The sequence below is a fragment of the Camelina sativa genome, chromosome 9 (assembly GCF_030686135.1).
Source record: "Camelina sativa cultivar CO46 ecotype springtype chromosome 9, ASM3068613v1".
Classification (NCBI taxonomy): domain Eukaryota; kingdom Viridiplantae; phylum Streptophyta; class Magnoliopsida; order Brassicales; family Brassicaceae; genus Camelina; species Camelina sativa.
The window spans coordinates 2,003,581-2,024,995 of record NC_141888.1 but is presented as its reverse complement, the minus strand read 5'-3'; the positions used below and the strand labels follow the sequence as shown (position 1 = coordinate 2,024,995).

At 42.1% G+C, this 21,415-nt stretch overlaps 3 protein-coding genes across 3 annotated transcripts; 1 reads left to right on the top strand and 2 right to left on the bottom strand.

The window, feature by feature from the left end:
- The first annotated feature begins 592 nt into the window (after positions 1-592).
- LOC147937598 (uncharacterized) lies at positions 593-14,953 on the top strand. Its single transcript, XM_087465187.1, has 7 exons — positions 593-646; positions 1,109-1,433; positions 1,521-1,580; positions 14,150-14,341; positions 14,435-14,583; positions 14,664-14,738; positions 14,849-14,953. The coding sequence occupies exons 1-7, from the start codon at positions 593-595 to the stop codon at positions 14,951-14,953; spliced, it is 960 nt and encodes a 319-aa protein (XP_087321313.1).
- Positions 11,254-12,528, bottom strand: LOC147937599 (uncharacterized). Its single transcript, XM_087466880.1, has one exon. The coding sequence runs from the start codon at positions 12,526-12,528 to the stop codon at positions 11,254-11,256; it is 1,275 nt and encodes a 424-aa protein (XP_087323006.1).
- A 4,189-nt stretch (positions 14,954-19,142) lies between the features above and the next one.
- LOC104714914 (uncharacterized) lies at positions 19,143-21,334 on the bottom strand. The gene has a single exon (XM_087464203.1). The coding sequence runs from the start codon at positions 21,184-21,186 to the stop codon at positions 19,294-19,296; it is 1,893 nt and encodes a 630-aa protein (XP_087320329.1). The 5' UTR covers positions 21,187-21,334; the 3' UTR covers positions 19,143-19,293.
- Between the last annotated feature and the right edge of the window lie 81 nt (positions 21,335-21,415).

Here is a 21,415-nt window from a genome sequence, read left to right as displayed (position 1 = left end):
TTATGAATTATTGACATAAGTATCAATTAAAAAACTTCACATCAATTAAATTAACCAATCAAAAAAATTCTAACAACTATCATATACTCCCTCCGTTTCATAATATAGCATGTTTTAGAGGTTTTTGCTTGTTTCATAATATAAGATGTTTTAAATTTTTGAGGCAACTTTTAGACTATTTTTCTATTTTCTTATTATTTATTTTATGCAGTCTTATTTTTGATTGGTTCAACTTTTTAAAAGTAAACATTTCTTATTATGCGTGCTTTGGCTAAAACATCTTATATTTTGAAACGGAGAGAGTATATGCTACCGTATCAATTTCTACTAATTGTCAACCCAACTACATCGTGTAACCCTTACCTTAAGTGGACATTTGTCTCAATAGCCACTTTAAAAGTATATGTTTTTGTAGCATAATCTTAAATCTTTTAAAAGGAGAAGTCTAACAAGCGTTCAGTATTTCATGAGAGACAACATTATAGAAAGCCATGTTACGGAAGCAAGAACGAACATATTCTTTAATCATTTTTTTTTTTTTTTAACTCAAGGATGTACGTGTGAAATCGTGTGAGACTTATGACTCGTAACAATGGGAAGTAGTGCTATGCAAGGTGATCCAGCTGACTATTTCTCTTTTATAATGGTATTTTCGAAGTAATTGGTTGTGACCCTCTTCTCAAATGGGATTTGTTAAAATCTTACTTCAAAATAATGCAATTTAATAGCCAGCCATGTATATTGTCGGTCCAAAAAATTAAAGGGTTTCAGGCGGATGAGTGAAAAAATTGGATTGTCGAATCAATTTAGAAACTAAGGGGTGTATTCAACTTGATATTTTAATTGATTTGGGTAAATTTTACAAATCTTCTGTTATTCAATATATATTTTAAAAAGTCTATTAAAATCTACTGTTATTGAACTATTGATTTAAAAAATTACTTTAAAATCCACTGTTATTGAAATGATGATTTAAAAATTTACTTTAAAATCCGCTGTTATTCAAAACAGTTTGTGGATGTGGATTTTAATGATTTTTAGGGATTCTGGAGGATTTGAGAGGATTTGTTTAGTTAAAAATACAGAAATCCAAATTTCATGGTTTTAGGTGGAAGAAGAAGAATTTTACAAAAAATCATATCAACTTCCCAAACGAGAACTTACCTTTGTAACATCTGAGTGGGGAAGGAACTACCCGGCCAAGCCTGAATACGCCACAAATAAAATAGTGGTGTGGTGGGACATGGTGGACTGTCCCATTCCGGAGGGTTTTGATGCTACTCGGGTCCGTCCTAGTTTAGAAGGGGCGTTCAAGAACCTAGGCTACTCTGGTCCTGTTTCCATCACTGCCTATGGCGACCTATCAAAAATCCCTTATCATCTCCTGCGAAGTCTCTCTTCCACTGGAGTCTCTCTTGCACATGCCATTGACGGTTAGTCCATTTGTTATTCATCTCTCTTAGCTCGACTTTATATATATATATATATCAATAGTGCAATGCTTTCCTTTTATTGAACAGAAGTCAGATGCGAGAAAATGTTGTCCGATTTCTCGAAATGGCGAGACCTTAATCCTCCTTGTTTGTACAGAGGATTGCACAACACTAAATAAATATCGATTTTAGGGGAAAGAGAAGTTTGTTCTTTTATTAACGATAAGAATTCGAGGTCGTCACTAAAACGAGTCAAGATCGTGCTCGTCAGTTCACAGGAGAACTGGCAAGTGAGTCACGACGAGCTCGGAAGCTAACGAGAATTATACAGAAAACAATAACTATGATTAGACACAAAGTTTTGCTCTCGGGGTATTGTACGTGAGTCTGATGGATATTCTCCAGTGAGTACTGTTGCTTTATATAGCGGACTGTAGACCGAGGGTTTTCTAGGGTTTCCATTGTGAATTCCCGAGATTGCCCTTTACGAGCTACTAATGACTTTCATCCAATTTTGTCGGGCCGAAATCGCAATTATCTCGTCTTGTTGGGCCGAGTGGCATATTGGGCGCAGCCCATGTCCAACAATAGCCCCCCCTTTAGTCCGGAGAGCGTCAGTTTTTCTGCGATCGGCGGGCATGCTTGTAATGTCTATAATATGCCTGCTCGGCACAGATCGTCTCAGATTGCTCCTGGGAAATGAAATTGCTGCAGTGATTTTTCTATAATTTTTTTCTGTAACTTCTGTAATTTCTTCTGTAAAATCTTCGGACTCGTTTTTTGAGAGGCACCCGGGAAGATCCTTTGGTCTTTATTTTGAGTGCGGTTTTCAATGACATTCCCGAAAAAGAAAAGAGAGTCGCGGATTGAGGTGATGGATTTGACAGTAATTTTTCCATATTTACTTATTTATGCTCCTTCTCCCTTCTCATTTCCTTCACTTGCTCCTCCTCTTCATAAAAGGTAATTTCTTCTCTCTCTCTTATTTATTACTTTCCTGTTTTTACTTCTTTCTCTCTCTATTTTTCTCTCCATTTTCGTGTCACATCCCCTTAAACCTAGTTCGCCGGCCGCCGAGCATCTTCTTAAGTTGGGATCGCCTATGGTCGGCCCGATTGTCGGAGGTCCTTCTGCCGAGCTCGGCGTGTCGGATGAGGCTGGTGGCCATACACGGCTTATCACAGGTGCAAGGGCATCGAGTTTTAACGAGCAGAGATCTGCGGATCTTGAGGAGCAAAGGTCGGCAGAGCTTTCTGGTTCCGCCAATCGTGAGGTCGGCGGAGAAGAAATCGAGGTCGGAGTAGAAAGATCTGGGGTCGGCAGGTCTGAGTTTGACTTCCGCGAAGGAGATCGGCGGGAGGTTGATAATGCAGATCGTTTCGAAGTCGGCTGTGAGATCGGCTCGGAGAGGGATCCGAATGAGATCGCCGAGCTCGGCGGTGACAGGTTCCATGGTCGTGAGCTCGGCATCTCTCAGCTCGGCGGCGCAAGATCCAGAGATCGGATCGGTAGTTCAAACCCGAGAGGAACCGGTTGGTCCCGTCTAGTGGATCGAGAGAGTGACCTAAACGAGGTCGGCGGTCCTGAGAGCGGCGCGAACGACTTTGGTGATGACGCAATTGGGCTCGGCAAAGCTCGGGATCCCGTCGGTCATGGAGTTGAAAATGAGGGGAATTGGCGAATCGGGTTTGATCGGTGCTCTGAGGTCGCGTCTCTTGATGGTCGAGTTCGGCACGGCGTGATCGGCAACAATGAGGTTGGTGATCGGCGATTTGGAGTTGACAAGATAACTGGTCGATTCAGCTCGGGGAATATTAGTGTGGCTGAAGGCAGCACATGGGATGGTCATGAGGTCGATAATTGTCAAGTGCGGACCGTCATTCCGGGTCTCTCGAGGTCGGCAAGACTCGATGACGTTGGTGCCGACCACGGAGTTGCCACAGTGACTTGTTGTAGAAGTGAAGACGACGCTGGTTTTGATGATGGCGATACCGATCTGATGATGGGAGGTCGGCTTGCGGCAAGGTCCAGAAAAGTGGTTGAGATCGGCAGCGATAGTGAGCTTGGTGGCGATGAGCTCGGCAATGGTGGTGAGGTCGGCGTTGGTGGACCAATATCTAGACAGTTCGGACGACCTCAGTCACAGTGTCGAGTTCCCACATATGCGCGTGGTAAAACTCTCGCAGGAATTCGACGCGCTTTCTCTGAGAGGCACGATATTAACCAGCTGAACTCTTTTGATGGTGTTGACATTGGGGCAGAATGTGGAGATCTCAGTATCGATAGTTTGGGCGACGATTTCAACTTTGATGATATTCCCGAGTTTAGTGAGGGTAGCGAGAGTGGTTCCGGCGGGAGTCCTATGGATGTTGTACCGGCTGAGGATGCGGTTCCAAGTTCAGCTGTTCTGGGTCTTGGTGCCGTTCCTGTTGGTTCCGATGACGAACTCGCCGTTGGTCCGATACTATTGCTGAGATGGCGCAGTGGTGTAAGATGCCCGATGGGTTGGTATTCCAGATTCCTGAATCTCACGAGCGTCCTTGGACGCCTCCTGTAGGTTTTATCACTTTCTACACGCATTACTTCACTGATTGCGGCCTTTGGTTTCCTCTGCCGGAGTTTTTGACGCGTTACTGTGCTAGACGCAAGATTGCCATTTCTCAGCTTTCTGTGGGAGGTATCCGCAACGCAGCTGGTTTGGCGATACTTGGTACCGATTGTGGTGTGGAGGTTGACGCGCATTTCCTCGAGGAAGCCACCAGATTTACGAAAGTCAGAGGTAGTCCTGGATATTTTTATACTAGTGCTAAGTCGGGTTATCAGATCTTCACCGGAGCTGAGAAGAAGATTCGTCGTTGGCAGCGTTATTTTTTCTTTGTCAAGCTAGATGAGACTTCGGTTGAGAACCTTGACATGTTTTATGCTACTGAGTGAAATATGGTTCCCGGTAGCTTTGCTGTTTCTTATCCTTGCCTGTTGATTTTTTTCTGATTAGTTTCTAACACTTTTGTTTTTGTTGATGTTTGCAGAGCCTGTTGTTCGTCTGTGCGCTCATCCTCCAGGTTTCTTTGATAATCTCAGGAAGATCAGAGTGAGAGGGGCGATTGATTGGCCCTCGCTTACTAAGAGATCTCATGAGTTCTCTGTAAACTCTTATAACTTTCATGGTTGCGTTTGATGGTTATTAGGTTGTCATACTTTGTTTTCCTTTTCAGGTCTACCACGTTTAGGAATGGGAAAGGTCAACACCCGTTTCCCTCGATACGCCAATCAGTTCAAGAAGTGCATTGACGATGTACCTTTTGCGCGCGTTGCTGATGCTGAGGTCGCTGATCCTGTCACGGGAGCTGGTGCCGAGCAGCGGCCTGCTGGTGATATTAGATCGGCGGAGGTGGCTCCTGCTCGTACCGATAAGAGAGCTACTACTGTTCCCTCTGCTGCCTCTCGCGCACAGAAGAAGCCGCGCGGCGAGACTTCCGATGCCTTAGCTATTGTTGTTGCTGATTCTGGGCGCCGCTCTCAGGACCGCCGACCGAGGAAGAGAGCTTCTCTCGGCGAGGTGGTCGTTTCTGAGCCCGAGCCGTCCAAGAGATCTAGGAGAGACGGCGCACCGCGCGATACCACTGAGATCGATGACTCATTCTCTTTCTCCTACAAAACGAAGGACGAGTCGTTTTTCAACAATGGAGTTGCTTGTGGCGAACTCGCTAGCAAGCTTCGCGGCTCTTCTGACCCGCTTCCTCCTGTAGGTTCCCTTCACGACCCCGAGCTGTACCGATCATGGGCTCGGCGCTACTTTCAGGTTGGTTTCTCCTCATATTTTGAATTAGCACCTTCAATCATTGTCTTAACCTCTTATCCCTTATGCTTTTAGGATGGTGGTTTTGTGAACCGTATGGTCATCTCGTACGAGCGCCGTCTTGCCGAGCTGGAGAAGCAGGTCGCTGATGCTCGCCCTTCTGAGCCGCCCAGAAGGTCGGTCGAGGAGCTTCGCGAGGATTTTGAGAAGGAGCGAGGGGTTACTGCTGCTCTGACGAAGCAGGCCGCCGGTTATAGGAAACAGTTGGCCGATCACAAGGCTTCTCTGGCCGAGCACAAGGCTTCTCTGGCCGAGCACAAGGCTTCTTTGGAAGCTTCCCGTTCCCGCATCGAGCAGCTTGAGGCAGATAACGCATTTCAGAGAGCGCAGCTGCAGCAGTTGCAAGCAGAGCGGCAGGGCTTCGATACCGAGCTTGCTGGCTATAGGTCTCGCATTGAGAGATTGAGGAGACACATCCTTGATAACAGAGCGGTGCATGAATCTCTGATGTCGTTGAGTCAAGTGTCGGGTACTTATGAGTGTCTCCAGGAGCTGATAACGGGTGGCATGGTCATTCCGCCGAAGATGTTGCTTACGTTGGAGACTGATTTGAAGATGTTGGAGGACAAGATCGCTGGTTTTGATATTACTGATGTTCTGGATAGCGATCTCGAGGCCTTTCCAGAGACTGCGCTCGGCCTGGAGAGCATGCTCGGCCACGCGATCCCTCAGGTGGCACCGGTGAGCGCAGATGTTCCTGTGATTGTGGGGGGAGAGGTCGCTACGGCAGGGGCATCCGCGACCTCGGGCGCTCAGGTCGACGCCGACCAGTGACTTGTCTTTGTTTCCTTTGTGTTATTTGTGTATCTTTGGACCCTATCCCGTGATGTAGCGGATGTTGAGCCTTGTTAGGCGTTGTACTTTTTTTCTTTTTTCTTTTTGGGATCTTGCACTGTCGTTGGATTGACTGGATATTGAGCCGTTTAGGCATTGTACTTTTTCTTTTTGGAACTTTGCTATGTTTTATCCTCTGGTCTCTGACATGTGTTGATCGTTTGATGGATGTGGTTTTCGAGGATCACTGTATTGGTTATTTCACCTCGAAAATTGTATTCTTTGCTCTATAAATTGCTCCTCATATGTTCACTTCTTGCCATTCCACTTCGTTCTGTTTCTTTTTCAGGAAAGGTCTCTCTTTTGGTTTTGAGCGGTTGAGGTTGGTACTATGGCGCTAGGTGTGGACGATGTGATTCGCTCCAAACTCGAGTTTTATCGTGCTTGGATCCAGAGGTTAAGGGCCTACATTCTAGCTACGCGCCGTAAGTTCGAGCTTTGCCTCCAGTTTGATCGTGTGGACGGGACTGTTGCGTATCTCGAAACTATGATCGATGATGGGTTCTTCGTTCCAAAGTGGAGATGGGATCGTTTGCTCGAGGAGCGCTCTCGTCGCGAAGCGGCAGTGGCTGCAGTGAAGGTTCCTAAACTTGAGGAGAGTGATCTTGAACCTATCGACGCCAGACCTCTCGAAAGTAATGCGGAGATCGATGCTTGCCGAACTCGGATCGATGTATTACGTCAATACATTATTCGGATAGAGTGTATAGACAAAATCTTCATTGAGAGCAGCCGTGATGAAGGAATCTGCTCATACTTGGAGAGTATGGCTGCTAGGGGTGTAAACGTCCCAATGCATACGCTGGAGAAGTTGCGTGGGGAGTGCTTGGCTTGGCGGGAGTTTATCGACGGGCTAGAGTTTGATGTTCCCTCTAATGCCGATCTGGGGCTAGAAGATTGAACGCATATGCGTGATGCATGTGCCGAGCATGGCCTTTGTTTCTGTTCTTTGTGCCGAGCATGGCCTTTTGTTGTTTGTTTTTATTATTTTGAACTTTTGCCGAACGTGGCTTTTGTTGGTCGTTCTTGTTATGAAATAAAAATTGTGTTTTGCCTATCTTTGGAATCGAGTTGTACTTTACGATGCGAGACGTCTCTCGGCTTATCCTATTACGTATCGATTTCCAAGTGTTTAGGGTGGTAGTCAAGATGAGCTCGTCGTACCTTTTAGGTGCGGCCCTGGTATCCGGCTTATCCTGTGTGTGCCACGAGGTCGGCAAGAAAGTGCAAGTCAGAACTTGGCTTATACAGACTTAACCGCCTGCTAGCTGAATGCAAGACTGGGCTCGGCTTTTTGGTGCGGATAATTTCATCGCTGCATCCATGAGGAACGCGTTCTAAATCGTTCCCTTGGCCAGAGGGTCGATGTATGAGCTGGACATCTCGCTGAGACGGACTCGTTCGAGAGAGCTCGTTTTAGTTTTGAAATGTTTAAACTTTTGTTTTTAATTTTTTGGTATAGCTGCGCCTTTTGACGGGCTGCCTATGTACCCTCAAAGAGGGATCAAGCCATTCGTAGTTCATAGTACAAAGGGAGAGCTCATAGTACGAGCGTTCTTTTTTTTATTTTTTTTTATTTTTATTTTTTAATGAGTGACGAGTGACGCTTCGTCTTCTAGTGGTAATAGCGTTTCAAGTTTCTAGAATTCCACGAGCGGGGAATTGGGGTGCCGTCCAAGGTGAGGAGCTGGTAGACGCTGGGGGTGACGACCTTGGAGATCAAGTATGGGCCCTCCCAGTGAGCGCCCATCTTTCCCACGTTGAGTTCGGCGGTGTTTTCAAAGACTTTCCTGAGGACGGGATCACCTTCATCGAAGTGGCGAGGCCTGACTTTCTTGTTGTAGAACTTCGCGGCTTGCTGCTGATAGTTCTGGATTCCGATAAGTGCTCTGCCGCGCTCTTCTTCGAGGGTATCGAGAGTATCAAGCATCATTTCCGTGTTAAATGCAGGATCATGAACGAGCATGGAGCGTCTTAGTGTTGGCACACCGATCTCCTCTGGTGCGAGTGCTTCCATTCCGTATGCAAGGGAGAACGGGGTCCGTCCTGTAGATCGGCGAGGGGAGGTACGGTGCGACCATAAGACACCATCGAGTTTGTCAGCCCAGAGGCCTTTTTTGTCTTCAAGCCGTTTTTTGAGTCCATCGATGATTGTTTTGTTGGTCGCCTCAGCTTGTCCGTTTCCTTGCGGGTAGCGAGGTGTGGACTTGCTCAGGCGAATTCTCCATTTCGCGCAAAAGCCTTCAAATTGGATCGAGGTAAACTGCGTGCCGTTGTCAGTGACAATTTCATACGGGAGTCCGTGCCGGCAGATGATGTTTTTCCACACAAATTTTTGGACTTGCGGAGTTCCGATTTTTGCGAAGGCTTCAGCTTCGACCCACTTGGTGAAGTAATCCGTCATGATGAGGATGTATTTCTTTTGACGAGACACGGGGAGTGGTCCAACGATATCCATTGCCCACCTCATGAAGGGGTAAGGCGGTGTTATTGTCCTCAGAAGCTCGGTTGGCGCGTGAATAATAGGAGCGTGGCGTTGACATTGTTCGCACTTCGCGACAAATTTCTCGCAATCGTCGTTCATGGTAGGCCAATAATGACCATTGTTGCGTATGCGCACTGCGAGTGCACGACCTCCTGAATGATTGCCACCGGCGCCTTCGTGCACCTCTCTCATTACGTTTTCGACTTCGGTGGGACCGACGCAAGCCAAAAGGGTTCCAGATGCGCTCCAACGGAAGACTTCACCGCGGTAAAGTGTGTAATGCGCACAACAAGCTCGGAGGCGTCGGGCTTCCCATTTGTCTGATGGAGCAATTCCATCGGCGATGTAACCACGGATTTCTTTTTGCCAGTCGTACGATCGCTCTTTCGGTTCGGCACTAGTTTGTTCTTTATTGATGGACTCGTGCTCGGCAGATGCTTGTCCTACGGAATTGTGTTCGGCAGATATTTGCTCGGGGGATCCTTGTTCAGCGGACTCCTGTCCTTCAGATACTTGGTCGTTAGACATGAGCTCGGTGGATCCTTGTTCGGCAGATTCCTGTTCGGCTGAGCATTCACCGGAAGTTGATGGTGCACCGGCCGATGGTTCAGAGACAATCAGTGTTAGTATGGGAGTACCGTCATTTGTTCTTTTTTTCTTTTGAGGCTGGAACTTTGACATTCTCATCCTCCATAACCTTTTTCTTTTTAAAATCTGGAGCAGTGGGATCGATGTTCGCGGGAAGATTGATGCTCGGTTGATTGATACTCTCGTCTGGGATCACTCGACGGAGGTCGGGATCAGATGTAGACGCTAACACGGCCAGGGCGTCGGCCGGAGCATTGTCGCTGCGAGGAATTTTCGTCAACTCAAACGACTCGAATGAACCGGATAGGTTTTGGACAACTATAAGGTAAGCGTCCATTCGGTCGTTCCTGCATTCGTAATCACCGTTGAACTGGTGGGTCAACAGCTGCGAGTCGCAAAAGACTTGTAATTTCTTGACCCCAATTCCGCTTGCCAACCTCATTCCTGCGATCAGGGCTTCGTACTCGGCCTCGTTGTTTGAGGCAGCAAAGGCAAGCCGGAATGATTGTTCGAGCACCTCACCTGTTGGTGAAACAAGGTGTATGCCGATTCCAGAACCGTGTCGAGAGGAAGCACCATCGACGTGCAACGACCACTTCTCCTCGCGAGGAGCGCCTGACTCTAGTTCGGGAAGAGCTCGACCAAAAAATCAGCAAGTACTTGAGATTTCGCACAGGTGCGATTCTTGTATTCAATATCATATTCGCTTAATTCCACTGCCCATTTGGCCAAACGACCTGATTGACTTGGACTGTGCAAAATGGTTCGCAGGGGCTGCTTAGTTAAGACTTCCATTGTATGGGACTGAAAAGATGGACGTAGCTTCCTAGCCGAGATAACTACGGCGTAGGCGAGCTTTTCCAAGGTTGGATAGCGGAGCTCTGCTCCATCGAGACTTTTGCTGACATAGAAAATGGGATGCTGTTCTCCCCTGTCCTCTTTAATAAGTACCCCACTGATCGCCGAGCTGGAGACGGCGATGTACAGATAGAGCGTTTCTCCTTGGTCGGGCTTAGCTAGGACTGGAGGAGTAGCGAGATAGTTTTTGAGCTCCTGGAAGGCAGACTCACACTTCTCATCCCACTCGAACGAACACTTAGCTGGATTCAGCTTCATGTTATATCGGTTGAGAACTTCGAAACACTTAGCGAGATGTGAAACGTGATCGGCAGCATGGGTCGATTTTACCAGCATATCGTTGATATATACTTCCATTGTTTGGCCAAGCTGCTCGGCGAACATACGGTTAACAAGGCGCTGGTAGGTCGCACCAGCATTTTTCAAGCCAAACGGCATGACCTTGTAACAGTAAGTGCCTTGGTCAGTGATAAAGGCTGTCTTCTCTTGATCGTTTTTGTGCATCATTATCTGATTATATCCTGAATAAGCGTCCATGAACGATAGAAGTTCATTTCCCGCAGTTGCCTCGACCAGCTGGTCGATTCTTGGGAGAGGAAAGCTGTCCTTTGGGCACGACTTGTTAAGATCGGTAAAATCGACGCACACCCGCCACTTGCCATTCTTTTTCTTCACAACTACTGGATTACTTAACCAGTCGGGATACTTGACCTCCCTGATGGATCCAGCAGCGAGCAACTTTGTGACCTCCTCGTTTACGGCAGCGGTGCGCTCTAGTCCGAGTTTACGGCGCTTTTGTTTGACTGGTTTGAACGATGGGTCTACATTGAGCTCGTGGCAGGTTATACTTGGGTCGATCCCGGTCATACTGCTCATATTCCACGCGAAGGTGGTGACGTTCTAGCACAAAAACTTGACGAGCTCGTCCTTGATAGCCTGTGGTAGGTCGGCACTGATCCCTACGCAGCGAGTCGCGTCAGAAGGGTCAATGTTCACTTGGATGGTTAGCTCGGTGTTCGGACGGACGCGACCATCTAACTGCTCGGCGGGGTCTGAGATTGCGAAGGTGCGAGCACTACGCTGCTGTCGTTCGACGATGAAGCAAGTTTTGGCGATCAACGGGTCTCCTCGCAGCGTGAATATACCTCTTGAGGTAGGAAACTTTACGCACTGGTGGTACGTTGATGCTACAGCTTTCATCTTATGCAGCCATGGAGTCCCAAGATAACGTTGTAGACGATTGGTTTGTCAACGATGGCAAAATTGATGCAGTGCATCGTTCCGCCTACGTAGACTGGAAGCATTATCGTGCCGACCGTCATAACTGTATCGCCATCGAAGCCGGTGAGGGGTTGGACTTCATGGTCGGCTGTGCGCAGGTCGACCTCCATCTGAATCAATACGTCTTTGAAGATGACGTTTACCGAGCTGCTAGTATCAATTAAGATTTTGGTGATGATGCTTTCACCGATTGCCATCTCGACCACCAAAGGGTCGTTGTGCGGCCCTGCTAGGCCTGATGCATCGTCTTCTGTGAATATGATCGGCTCAGAGTTAGTGATGGGCTGCGTGCTTTGAGCCATCCAGTCCCGCTTGACCTCTAGACCCCGCCTGTAAGCTTTGATGGAACGAACCGAGTCTCGACAAGTCATTAGGCCGCCCATAATCATATTAATCCTTCGGCGCGGGGCCGGAGTATTTGGGTCGTCGGCCGGCTCGGGGTTCCTCTTAAGGGTTGGTGCTGGGGGAGGTGGCAGGTTCTTCGTGCCGTGCTGTGGGGCGGGACCTGTATTGTATTGCCTACTTGGGTTCTCGTTCTCAGGGTTAAAAAATTGGTTATCCCTGTGGGCCGTTATTAGTCGTCGCTCGTGCTCGACGTCAATGTGGCCTTCCTTAAACTTATCGAGCAGTATTTGCTGGAGCGTGCGGCATTCTTCAGTGGTATGCCCTGCTTGTTTATGGTAGTCGCAATACTTTTTTCCACCTTTACCCGATGGGTCCCGGACCCATTTGTTATTCCAGAGTTTTGATGACGACGCTTGGGGGTCCTGATTGCTAACAGCAAACGCTTGGGCTTTCTTTGCCTTCTCCAGCTTGTCAGCGTACTCCTTGTAGAGGTGTTGACGAGGCTCGTGATGCTCGTCCTGTACCTTCTCTTTTCCTTTGGCTGACTTAGAGGCCGGCGGTTCTGGCAACGGTCGGTTCGCTCTCGATGCGCTTTCCTCAGCCAGTTCGATGTATTTGTTGGCGCGGTGCAGCGCGTCGTCAAGAGACAGGGGCTCATGGACTATGATGTCTTCCCTAAATCGGGAATCGTGAGCGAGAGCGTTGCGGAGAGCTGATATCGCTGTATCGTCAGCGATCGAGAGCTTCGAAACTATTCTTTTGAACCTTTCCATAAAATCCCGGAGCGACTCGTTGGTTTGCTGGAACATGTTCCACAGATCGGCATTCGAGGCACCTCGAATCATAAATGTGGAGTGGTGTTGTAGGAAAGCGGTCGTTAGCCTGTGATAGCTTCCGATTGAGTTCGGTGGGAGCCGAGCGAACCATCCCAAAGCTTCGTGAGCTAGGTTCTCGACAAAGAGTTGACAGCAGCCAGCTTCGTATTCCTCTTCACTGAAGTGAGCTCGGCTTATAGCAAAACTCATAGAAGTCAGAAACGGCTTTGGGTCATCCAATCCATTGTACGGAGTGAACTTGAACTTGTTTACGTAACAAACACGAACGCGGGAGATCCTTGCAGTGAACGGCGAGCGCTGGACCTCTTCGAGTACTCGGTCGAGATTGGGGGCCGAGCTCGTTGCCCGGTGAACTCTCGAGGAGAGGTCTTGGACCATCATCTCAAGGCGCCGTATGGTTTCATCCTTGAGATCTGCGTCGGTTTGTCGGCTCGGCAAAGTTGGGGTCGGCGGACTTTTGCTTCGTCTATGCGTTCGGTTTTGGTTCTCGGATGGGACTTCTCTGGGGCGTTCTTCCATGGAGCCTACGATGATCGACGCTGGTGGGCGTCTATGGCTTTCGTAGCGTTCCTCTACGGACAACGTCGCAGGGGGTGGTGGATTTGCGTGCTGATCGCCAGGGTCGTTCTCACTCCGGCGTTCGCTTCTTCGTTGCTGGAGCCTGCTAATTTGATTTTGCGCTGCCACAATTGCTTCGAGCCGCTCGTTTGTTCGCGTTTCCTGACCATCGAGTCGATCGAGTATGACTTGCATCAGGTCGTCGAGTCCGCTCCTTTGGACGGGCAAAGCATTGGGGAGAGCGGCATTGGAGCGAGCGGTAGTGTTGGTGAGAGCGGCACTGAGGAGAGCTGCGGCGTTAGTTACCAGCTGGTCGGTGACAGGTCCGGGTCCAACGTTTGTGGCTGCTAAGGGGCTCGAGGGGCGCGTCGGGCGCTGGCGGAGGAATCGTGCTCGGCGAGGGGCCTTCGGTTGAGATCGCCGAAGAGGGTTGAGGCAGGACAGTTCGCGTTCTCGTTCGCCCCCATCGCTGCTCCGTCGGCTGCTCCATCGGCTGCTCCGTTGCTTCGTTGAGATCATCGCTAGGGTTCGTCATTGATCTTGAAACTTCGAGGAAGTGAGGACCGTCGGTATTGATTCGTCAAAAAGAAGTGTTCTGCTTTGCCCCACGGTGGGCGCCAATTGTTTGTACAGAGGATTGCACAACACTAAATAAATATCGATTTTAGGGGAAAGAGAAGTTTGTTCTTTTATTAACGATAAGAATTCGAGGTCGTCACTAAAACAAGTCAAGATCGTGCTCGTCAGTTCACAGGAGAACTGGCAAGTGAGTCACGACGAGCTCGAAAGCTAACGAGAATTATACAGAAAACAATAACTATGATTAGACACAAAGTTTTGCTCTCGGGGTATTGTACGTGAGTCTGATGGATATTCTCCAGTGAGTACTGTTGCTTTATATAGCGGACTGTAGACCGAGGGTTTTCTAGGGTTTCCATCGTGAATTCCCGAGATTGCCCTTTACGAGCTACTAATGACTTTCATCCAATTTTGTCGGGCCGAAATCGCAATTATCTCGTCTTGTTGGGCCGAGTGGCATATTGGGCGCAGCCCATGTCCAACACTCCTCCAGCTACATTGATGATGATCATATCCAGCTACAGTGACAATTTGGATTTTTTCTTAAAATTTGTTACCTTGGATCATCAAAAGAGTAAATGCAACATGTTCAAATACAACATGTTCCTGGCTTATCCATTTAGGCCTTACAAAATGTTATCGCTGGTCACCTCTGCCGAGTGGCTCTGGGAAAGCTTACTGGCAGGTGTTTATTTGTTCTCCTCTCATCATCTACTACGTAGTACTGTTGAAATCTAATTACGCTCTGTCTCTGAAGCTGTTTTTTTTTTTTCCACAGTTTCAGAGACAAGAAGACACGTTCTTCAGAGGTGCACTAGTCAAAGGGGTGAATCTACCGGAATGTTTGATTGCAAAACGTGCCGTTGTGATTGCAAAAGCTTTGATGATTTCATGAAGCATCTCTCAACTAATGAACATGCATGGGAAGTAAGCATTCTCTCTCAATACATTGTTTCATTTTTCTAAGCAACAATCTGTTTTAACTTTTTCCACTCCTTGTCAAGCAGGAGTCTTGTATTCATGAGCGTATTCGATCCAGACTGCGCATGTACCGCCTAGAGAGAAAGTACCGCCTAGAGCAGGCAAGAGAAAAGGTTGAAATAGAAAGCATGAAATTGGTTTTCCACACTTGCTGGTTTCCACAGTTTTATGTTTTCACGTTTCCAAAATACGTACTCTTTGTTTCTTGTAGGTAGAAGATTTTCCACAGAGCAAACGTTTGAGGAAACCATTCCGGACTGGTTTTCGTCCTTTTCATAATCATTTACGTCTTACTAGGAGCTCGACATCTTACTAATCGTGGAGCTCAAAAATCTTCTACCTGGAACTTGGTTGTTTCATACACTAGTGTCTACCCAACGGCGACATGATCAGCCGGCAGCTTCGAGACGGATATAATGAATTCGGGTTGAGTTTTCCATTGTCCTCGAAGCTCTTATTTTTCGTTTCTGTCTTTGTTTCAAGATTCTCTTGTTTGGACTATTTATTTGTCGTTTCGCTATGTTTGTTTGAAACTGTAGTAATTTATTTACTTTTAATTAAGTTAAATCATATTATTTAGTACTAGGACTCAGACCCCCGCGATGTTGCGGAGAAGTATTATTGAAAAAAAAAATTAAAATTTAAAATTATACATTATGAAATTATTTGAATTTAATAAAATAGTTTGAATACATAAACATTAAACATAAACTGTTACTAAAAACACAATCATCAAAATGAAAGCTTATAACAAAAAATATTATATAGAATAGACGCAACTTTGCAAAAAAATATTGTTTAAAGTATTATAAATATAAGGTTTTTTAATGAAGAACTATGATAAAGTTATAATTAAAAAAATTATTATGACAAAGTGAACCTAACTGAGAATATTGAACTAATAATTGTAATGAGTAAATATAAATTTTTATTAAATTATTATAATTAAAAACATAATAATATAAACTTTAAATATTAAAATAGTTTTTAACGAAAAGTTACGATAAATAGATGCAACTATAAATTCTATGTTAGGTTTTATTAAATTTCTATATTGCTATAATTATTTTTAAAATTTTATTTAGATTATAGAATAATGTTGAATATTAGATATTAATATTTAAATTATTTAGATTAAACATAAAACGGAAAATTTGTTTCAACGAACAATGATTTGTTAGTTATTGATGAAAAGACAAATATATAGAAAGTTCAAAAGACATGACTATTTAAATAGACACACCTATTAGAATGAAAAGTTGTGGTGAAAAAATATGAATAAATTATAGTGAAAAGACACAACTCTAAAATGAACAGATACCACTGTTTGAGTTTTAATAAAAGGAATAAAAACAATTTTCTTACAAAAAAATACTAAGCAAAGTCGTAACTGTGGTTCGTATTTATTCAGATTGTTATTCTTATTTTTAAATATTAAAATATTTTTTTAACAAAAAGTTAAAAATAGTGGCAACTATAAATTCTATATTAAGTTGTATTAAATTCCTCTACTGCTATAATCATTTCTAAAATTTTAAGGCTGAATATTAGAATATTAATATTTAATTATTTATATTCAACATAAAATGGAAAAAAAAATTTCAACGAACTTGTTAGTTACTGATGAAGAGACAATTATAAAGAGAGTTCAAAAGAAATAACTATTTAAATAGACACACCTATTAGACCAAAAAGTTATGATGAAAAGATATAACAAAAATATAGTAAAAATACACAACTTTACAATGAACAGATACAATCGTTTGAATTACAAAAAAAATTATGAAAATGTGCTAAGAAAAATTGCAAATGTTATGTCTGCACTTGATTTCACCTAATAACCCATATAAACTGCTTTTAAATATAAGACATCTTTATTACCATATTAAGAAGTCAAATTTAAAAACTCACTATATAATCCATCTAACTCTTAAAAAAAAAATCTAGTTATGTTCATGAAATTTTTATATTTAAAATTAACAAAAAGTTGTAAATTAGATTCGTCATTCCAAAAATCTTTTGTTAAATCAAGAATTGAAGGAATATTTTTACTTTTAAAAGAATGAATGCCAGAGAATAATTTAGAAATGTGTAAATACTGTTGATATTGAAATTTTATATTATTTTGTTGCATGGCAAAAAAATGAAAACAATTCAAAAAGACAAATATATCTAGATTTCAAAAAATACGAATATTCGAATAAACAAAACTCTACAATGAACAGTTGAAACTTTACAAAAAAAAATCCGTTATAATGAACAATCACAACTTTTTGTAAAACACACAATTTATTTTTTCTACAGATTTTTTAAAAATATATCCAAAAGATACGGTTGAAAGAACACAACTTTCGGTGACATTTATTCGGATTGCTATTATATATAGACATTAAATTTTTATATTTAAAATTAACTAAAAGTGGTAGATTAGATTCATCATTCCAAAAATCTTTTGTTAAATCAAGAATTGGAAGAGTTTCTTTACTTTTAAAAGAATGAATGCTAGAGAATAATTTAGAAAGCTGTAAAAACTGTTGATATTAAAATTTTATATTATTTGGTGTCATGGCAAAATAATGAAAACAGTTCAAACATATAGGTTTCAAAAGATACGAATATTCGAATAAACACAACTCTACAATGAACAGTTGCAACTTTACAAAAAACCATTACAATGAACAATCGCAACTTTTGTAAAACATACAATTTAAATTTTTTACAGAATTTTTTTAAAAATTATCCAAAAGGTACGATTGAAAAAACACAACTTTTAGTGGCATTTATTCGGATTAAGTTTAAATATATTGAAATGTCAAATCCAAAATTCACTATATAATCCATCTAACTCTTGGAAAAACACTCTAGGTATTTTCATTAAACTTTTATATTTAAAATTAACTAAAAGATGTAAATTAGATTCATCATTCCAAAAAAACTTTTGTTTAATCAAGAATTAGAGGAATTTCTTAACTTTTAAAAGAATGAATGCTAGAAAATAATTTAGAAAAATGTATAAACCCTGGAGTTTGAAAATTTAGTTGACTTTGTGTCATGGCAAAAAAATGAAAACAGTTCAAACAGACAAATATATATATATATATATATATATATATATATGTCAAAAGATATGAAAGTTCCAAACTTCATAGCAAACAGTTGTAACTTTTCATAATTAACCGTTTTAATGATCCATCACGACTTTTCAGAAAATATCCAAAATGTACGATTGAAAAAACAGAATTGTTGGTCGCATTTATTCAGATTGTTATTATTATATATTTTTAAAAATTATCCAAAAGGTACGATTGAAAAAACACAACTTTTAGTGGCATTTATTCGGATTGGTTTAAACATATCGGAAAGTCAAATCCAAAAACTCACTATGTAATCCATCTAACTCTTGGAAAAATACTCTAGGTATTTTCATTAAACTTTTATATTTAAAATTAACTAAAAGATGCAAATTAGATTCATCATTCCAAAAAACTTTTGTTAAATCAAGAATTAGAAGAAGTTCTTGACTTTTAAAAGAATGAATGCTAGAAAATAATTTAGAAAAATGTATAAACCATGGAGATTGAACTTTTAGTTGACTTTGTGTCATGGCAAAAAAAATGGAAACAGTTCAAACAGACAAATATATATATATATATATATATATATATATATATATATATATATATATATATATATATATATATTTCAAAAAATATGAATGTTCCAATCAACACAACTTCACAGTGAACAGTTGTAACCTTTCATAAAAAATTGTTTTAATGATCCATCACGACTTTTCAGAAAATATCCAAAATGTACGATTGAAAAAACACAACTGTTGATCGCATTTATTCGGATTGTTATTATTATAGATTTTAAAAAATTATCCAAAAGGTACGATTGAAAAAACACAACTTTTAGTGGCATTTATTCGGATTGGGTTTAAACATATTGAAAAGTCAAATCCAAAAACTCACTATGTAATCCATCTAACTCTTGGAAAAACACTGTAGGTATTTTCATTAATTAAACTTTTATATTTAAAATTAACTAAAAGATGTAAATTAGATTCATCATTCCAAAAAACTTTTGTTAAATCAAGAATTAGAGGAATTTCTTGACTTTTAAAGGAAAGAATGCTAGAAAATAATTTAGAAAAATGTATAAACCATTGAAATTGAAATTTTAGTTGACTTTGTGTCATAGCAAAAAAAATGAAAACAGTTCAAATAAACAAATATATATATATATATATATATATATATATATATATTTCAAAAGATATGAATGTTCCAATAAACACAACTTCATAGTGAACAATTGTAACTTTTCATAAATAACCGTTTTAATGATCCATCACGACTTTTCAGAAATTAAAATATCCAAAATGTACAATTGAAAAAACACAACTATTGGTCGCATTTATTCAGTTATTATTTTATAGAGTTAATGATTTAGTCTAATAAATCAGATGGATTTTTAATTTATTTAAAGGTAAATGCTTTAAATATAGAAATACCGAATTAATTAAATCAAACGCACACAAACAAGGTAGACGAAAAGAACCAACAACAAAAAAATATTATATACACAAACAAATGAAAACCAAAAATACATATTAGAAAAGAGATAACTCAATGGTTGTAGACTAGGGTTTCCCTACGTCAAGTGTTTACTAGAGCATAGAAAATAAGGAACCATATCCACTATGTACACGAAAACTATTGGATACGGACAACGGGTATCGCACATACAACAAGTAGGCCGAGAAGCAGATTTGTTGCGTTGAAAACGAATCTCACCGTCACCTATTTCGAAACTTTGACCAGCCTTATAGTATGGATCTCGACCAAGTAAGCAAGTAATATGAAGCGTGGTGCAGCAATCGTTGCACTCATAGAACCCTTCTTTTCCTCCAATTGCTAACTTTCCCTCACATAATTCACACCAATCGGAGTCACTTACCTTATCTCCATGACAAAATGTGAGATAATGTTCATCATGCTTATACCTTACCATGTATGGTAAGGTGGCGCATTCGTAACATATAATAAAGTCACACTCAATGCAGTTGAGTACCTTCTTAAATTTCGTTGACTTGCAAATGTGGCACGTTGGCTTTTCATTTGGGTCTAACGATAGGAACAAGGGGTGTTGATGGCCTTGATAATTAAATGGTTCAGCAGTCGAAGCACACACTACATCTAGTATGAAGTTACAATTCTGGTTGGTACACCCATAAGCGAAACCATTACTCTTACGCATACAAGCACTGCATTTGAATACATCGTCTCCATGATCAACCTTTTGTTTAAGGGGATGGGGATGTAATGGATGTACCTTTTTACGTGGAGCATCTGCACATGTTTCATGTAGCATGAAATCATCACATTCCACACATACATAAAAGTTACCTTCGTTGATTGGAAGGACACACGCTTGGCAAAATTTGTTTCCATCGTAAACTCCACTTGTCTCAAACTTCAGATGATGGCGATGTGAAAAATGGAGTATTACTCCATCAGATATCCTTTTGAAGGACTCAACGTCATCTTCTTCTGATTTTTCTGGTACCCCTTCGAGTTCTTTTCCATCCCATATATCCTTACGTAGTGCACATCTTATGTGAACGACGTAGCCACTACACTCTTTGCAAGTGTATGCACCAAAATCACTGTCAATCATTTGACGGCAAACTCCGCAAGGCTTTTCTTCAAAAGGAAGGGAAGAAATGAAAGAGACACGATGGTGGTGGCGAGATATTCTTATGGTTTGTGGGATATAGATACAATCACTATGGGCTACGAAATCACATATAGGGCAGACGTAGGTGAGATGAAGTTTATTAACCAAACCACAAATATTGCAAGTTAAGGAAGCTTGTCTAGGGAAAAGGATGAGGGTATGGTCATGTCTTTTTGGTTGGTCTATAAAAAAGGGTATTTTTTGCTGAGCACAAAGGACATGCATATAGCTGTCGCAAGGAGCACAAAAATAAATCATATAGGTTGCTCTTTCTCTACAGTAGATGCAATTGTCAGATCTATATTTAGAATAGAAGAGTTGGAGAGAATGTTTGGGGTGGGAAGGATAACTAATCCTAAGTGGACACTCGACGCATTCTTTATGAAACCTTTTATCACACGTGGCACAAAAATAATAGTCCGTACCGATGGTTTGGATAGAGCATGAATAGCACTCATCGCCTTCTTCTGCTTCTGGATCGACTTCTTTGTTGTTGCACCAAAACAAAGGGAGTGCATGATGAGTGTCACTAGTGTCATCAAAGAGAGGGGAAGAACTGTACTTTGAAAGGATTTGGTTAGAGTCCTCACCACCCCTCTCATCATCGAGAGCATTCAATAACATTCGGGTTCGGAGTCTTGGGCATAAGAAAAGAGTTTGAGGAGGGAGATCGTAGATAGAGTCAACGGATACTTTATCAAAGGAGTTTGAGGTTTGGATTTGTGGTAGTGGTTTTATAAAGTTGCGGTATACGAGAAATGGTTTTTCATCGATTTCCACCTTGTGAAATTCTCCGAACAAATCCATGGCTGCTCAATCGGAGAATTTTTTTTTTTTTTTTTTTGGTTTGAGATAGATATTGTTATTTTCCTTCTTTCCCATATATACCACATGCATACATGATACACATTACACTCAAACACGACGTTTTAATATTTCCAGCTTTCTATTTGCATTTTTTTTTTTGAATATCTTTGATAAATACTCCAATACATCTTAATTAATGTATAAATTTTATCAAATTAACTCTCTACAT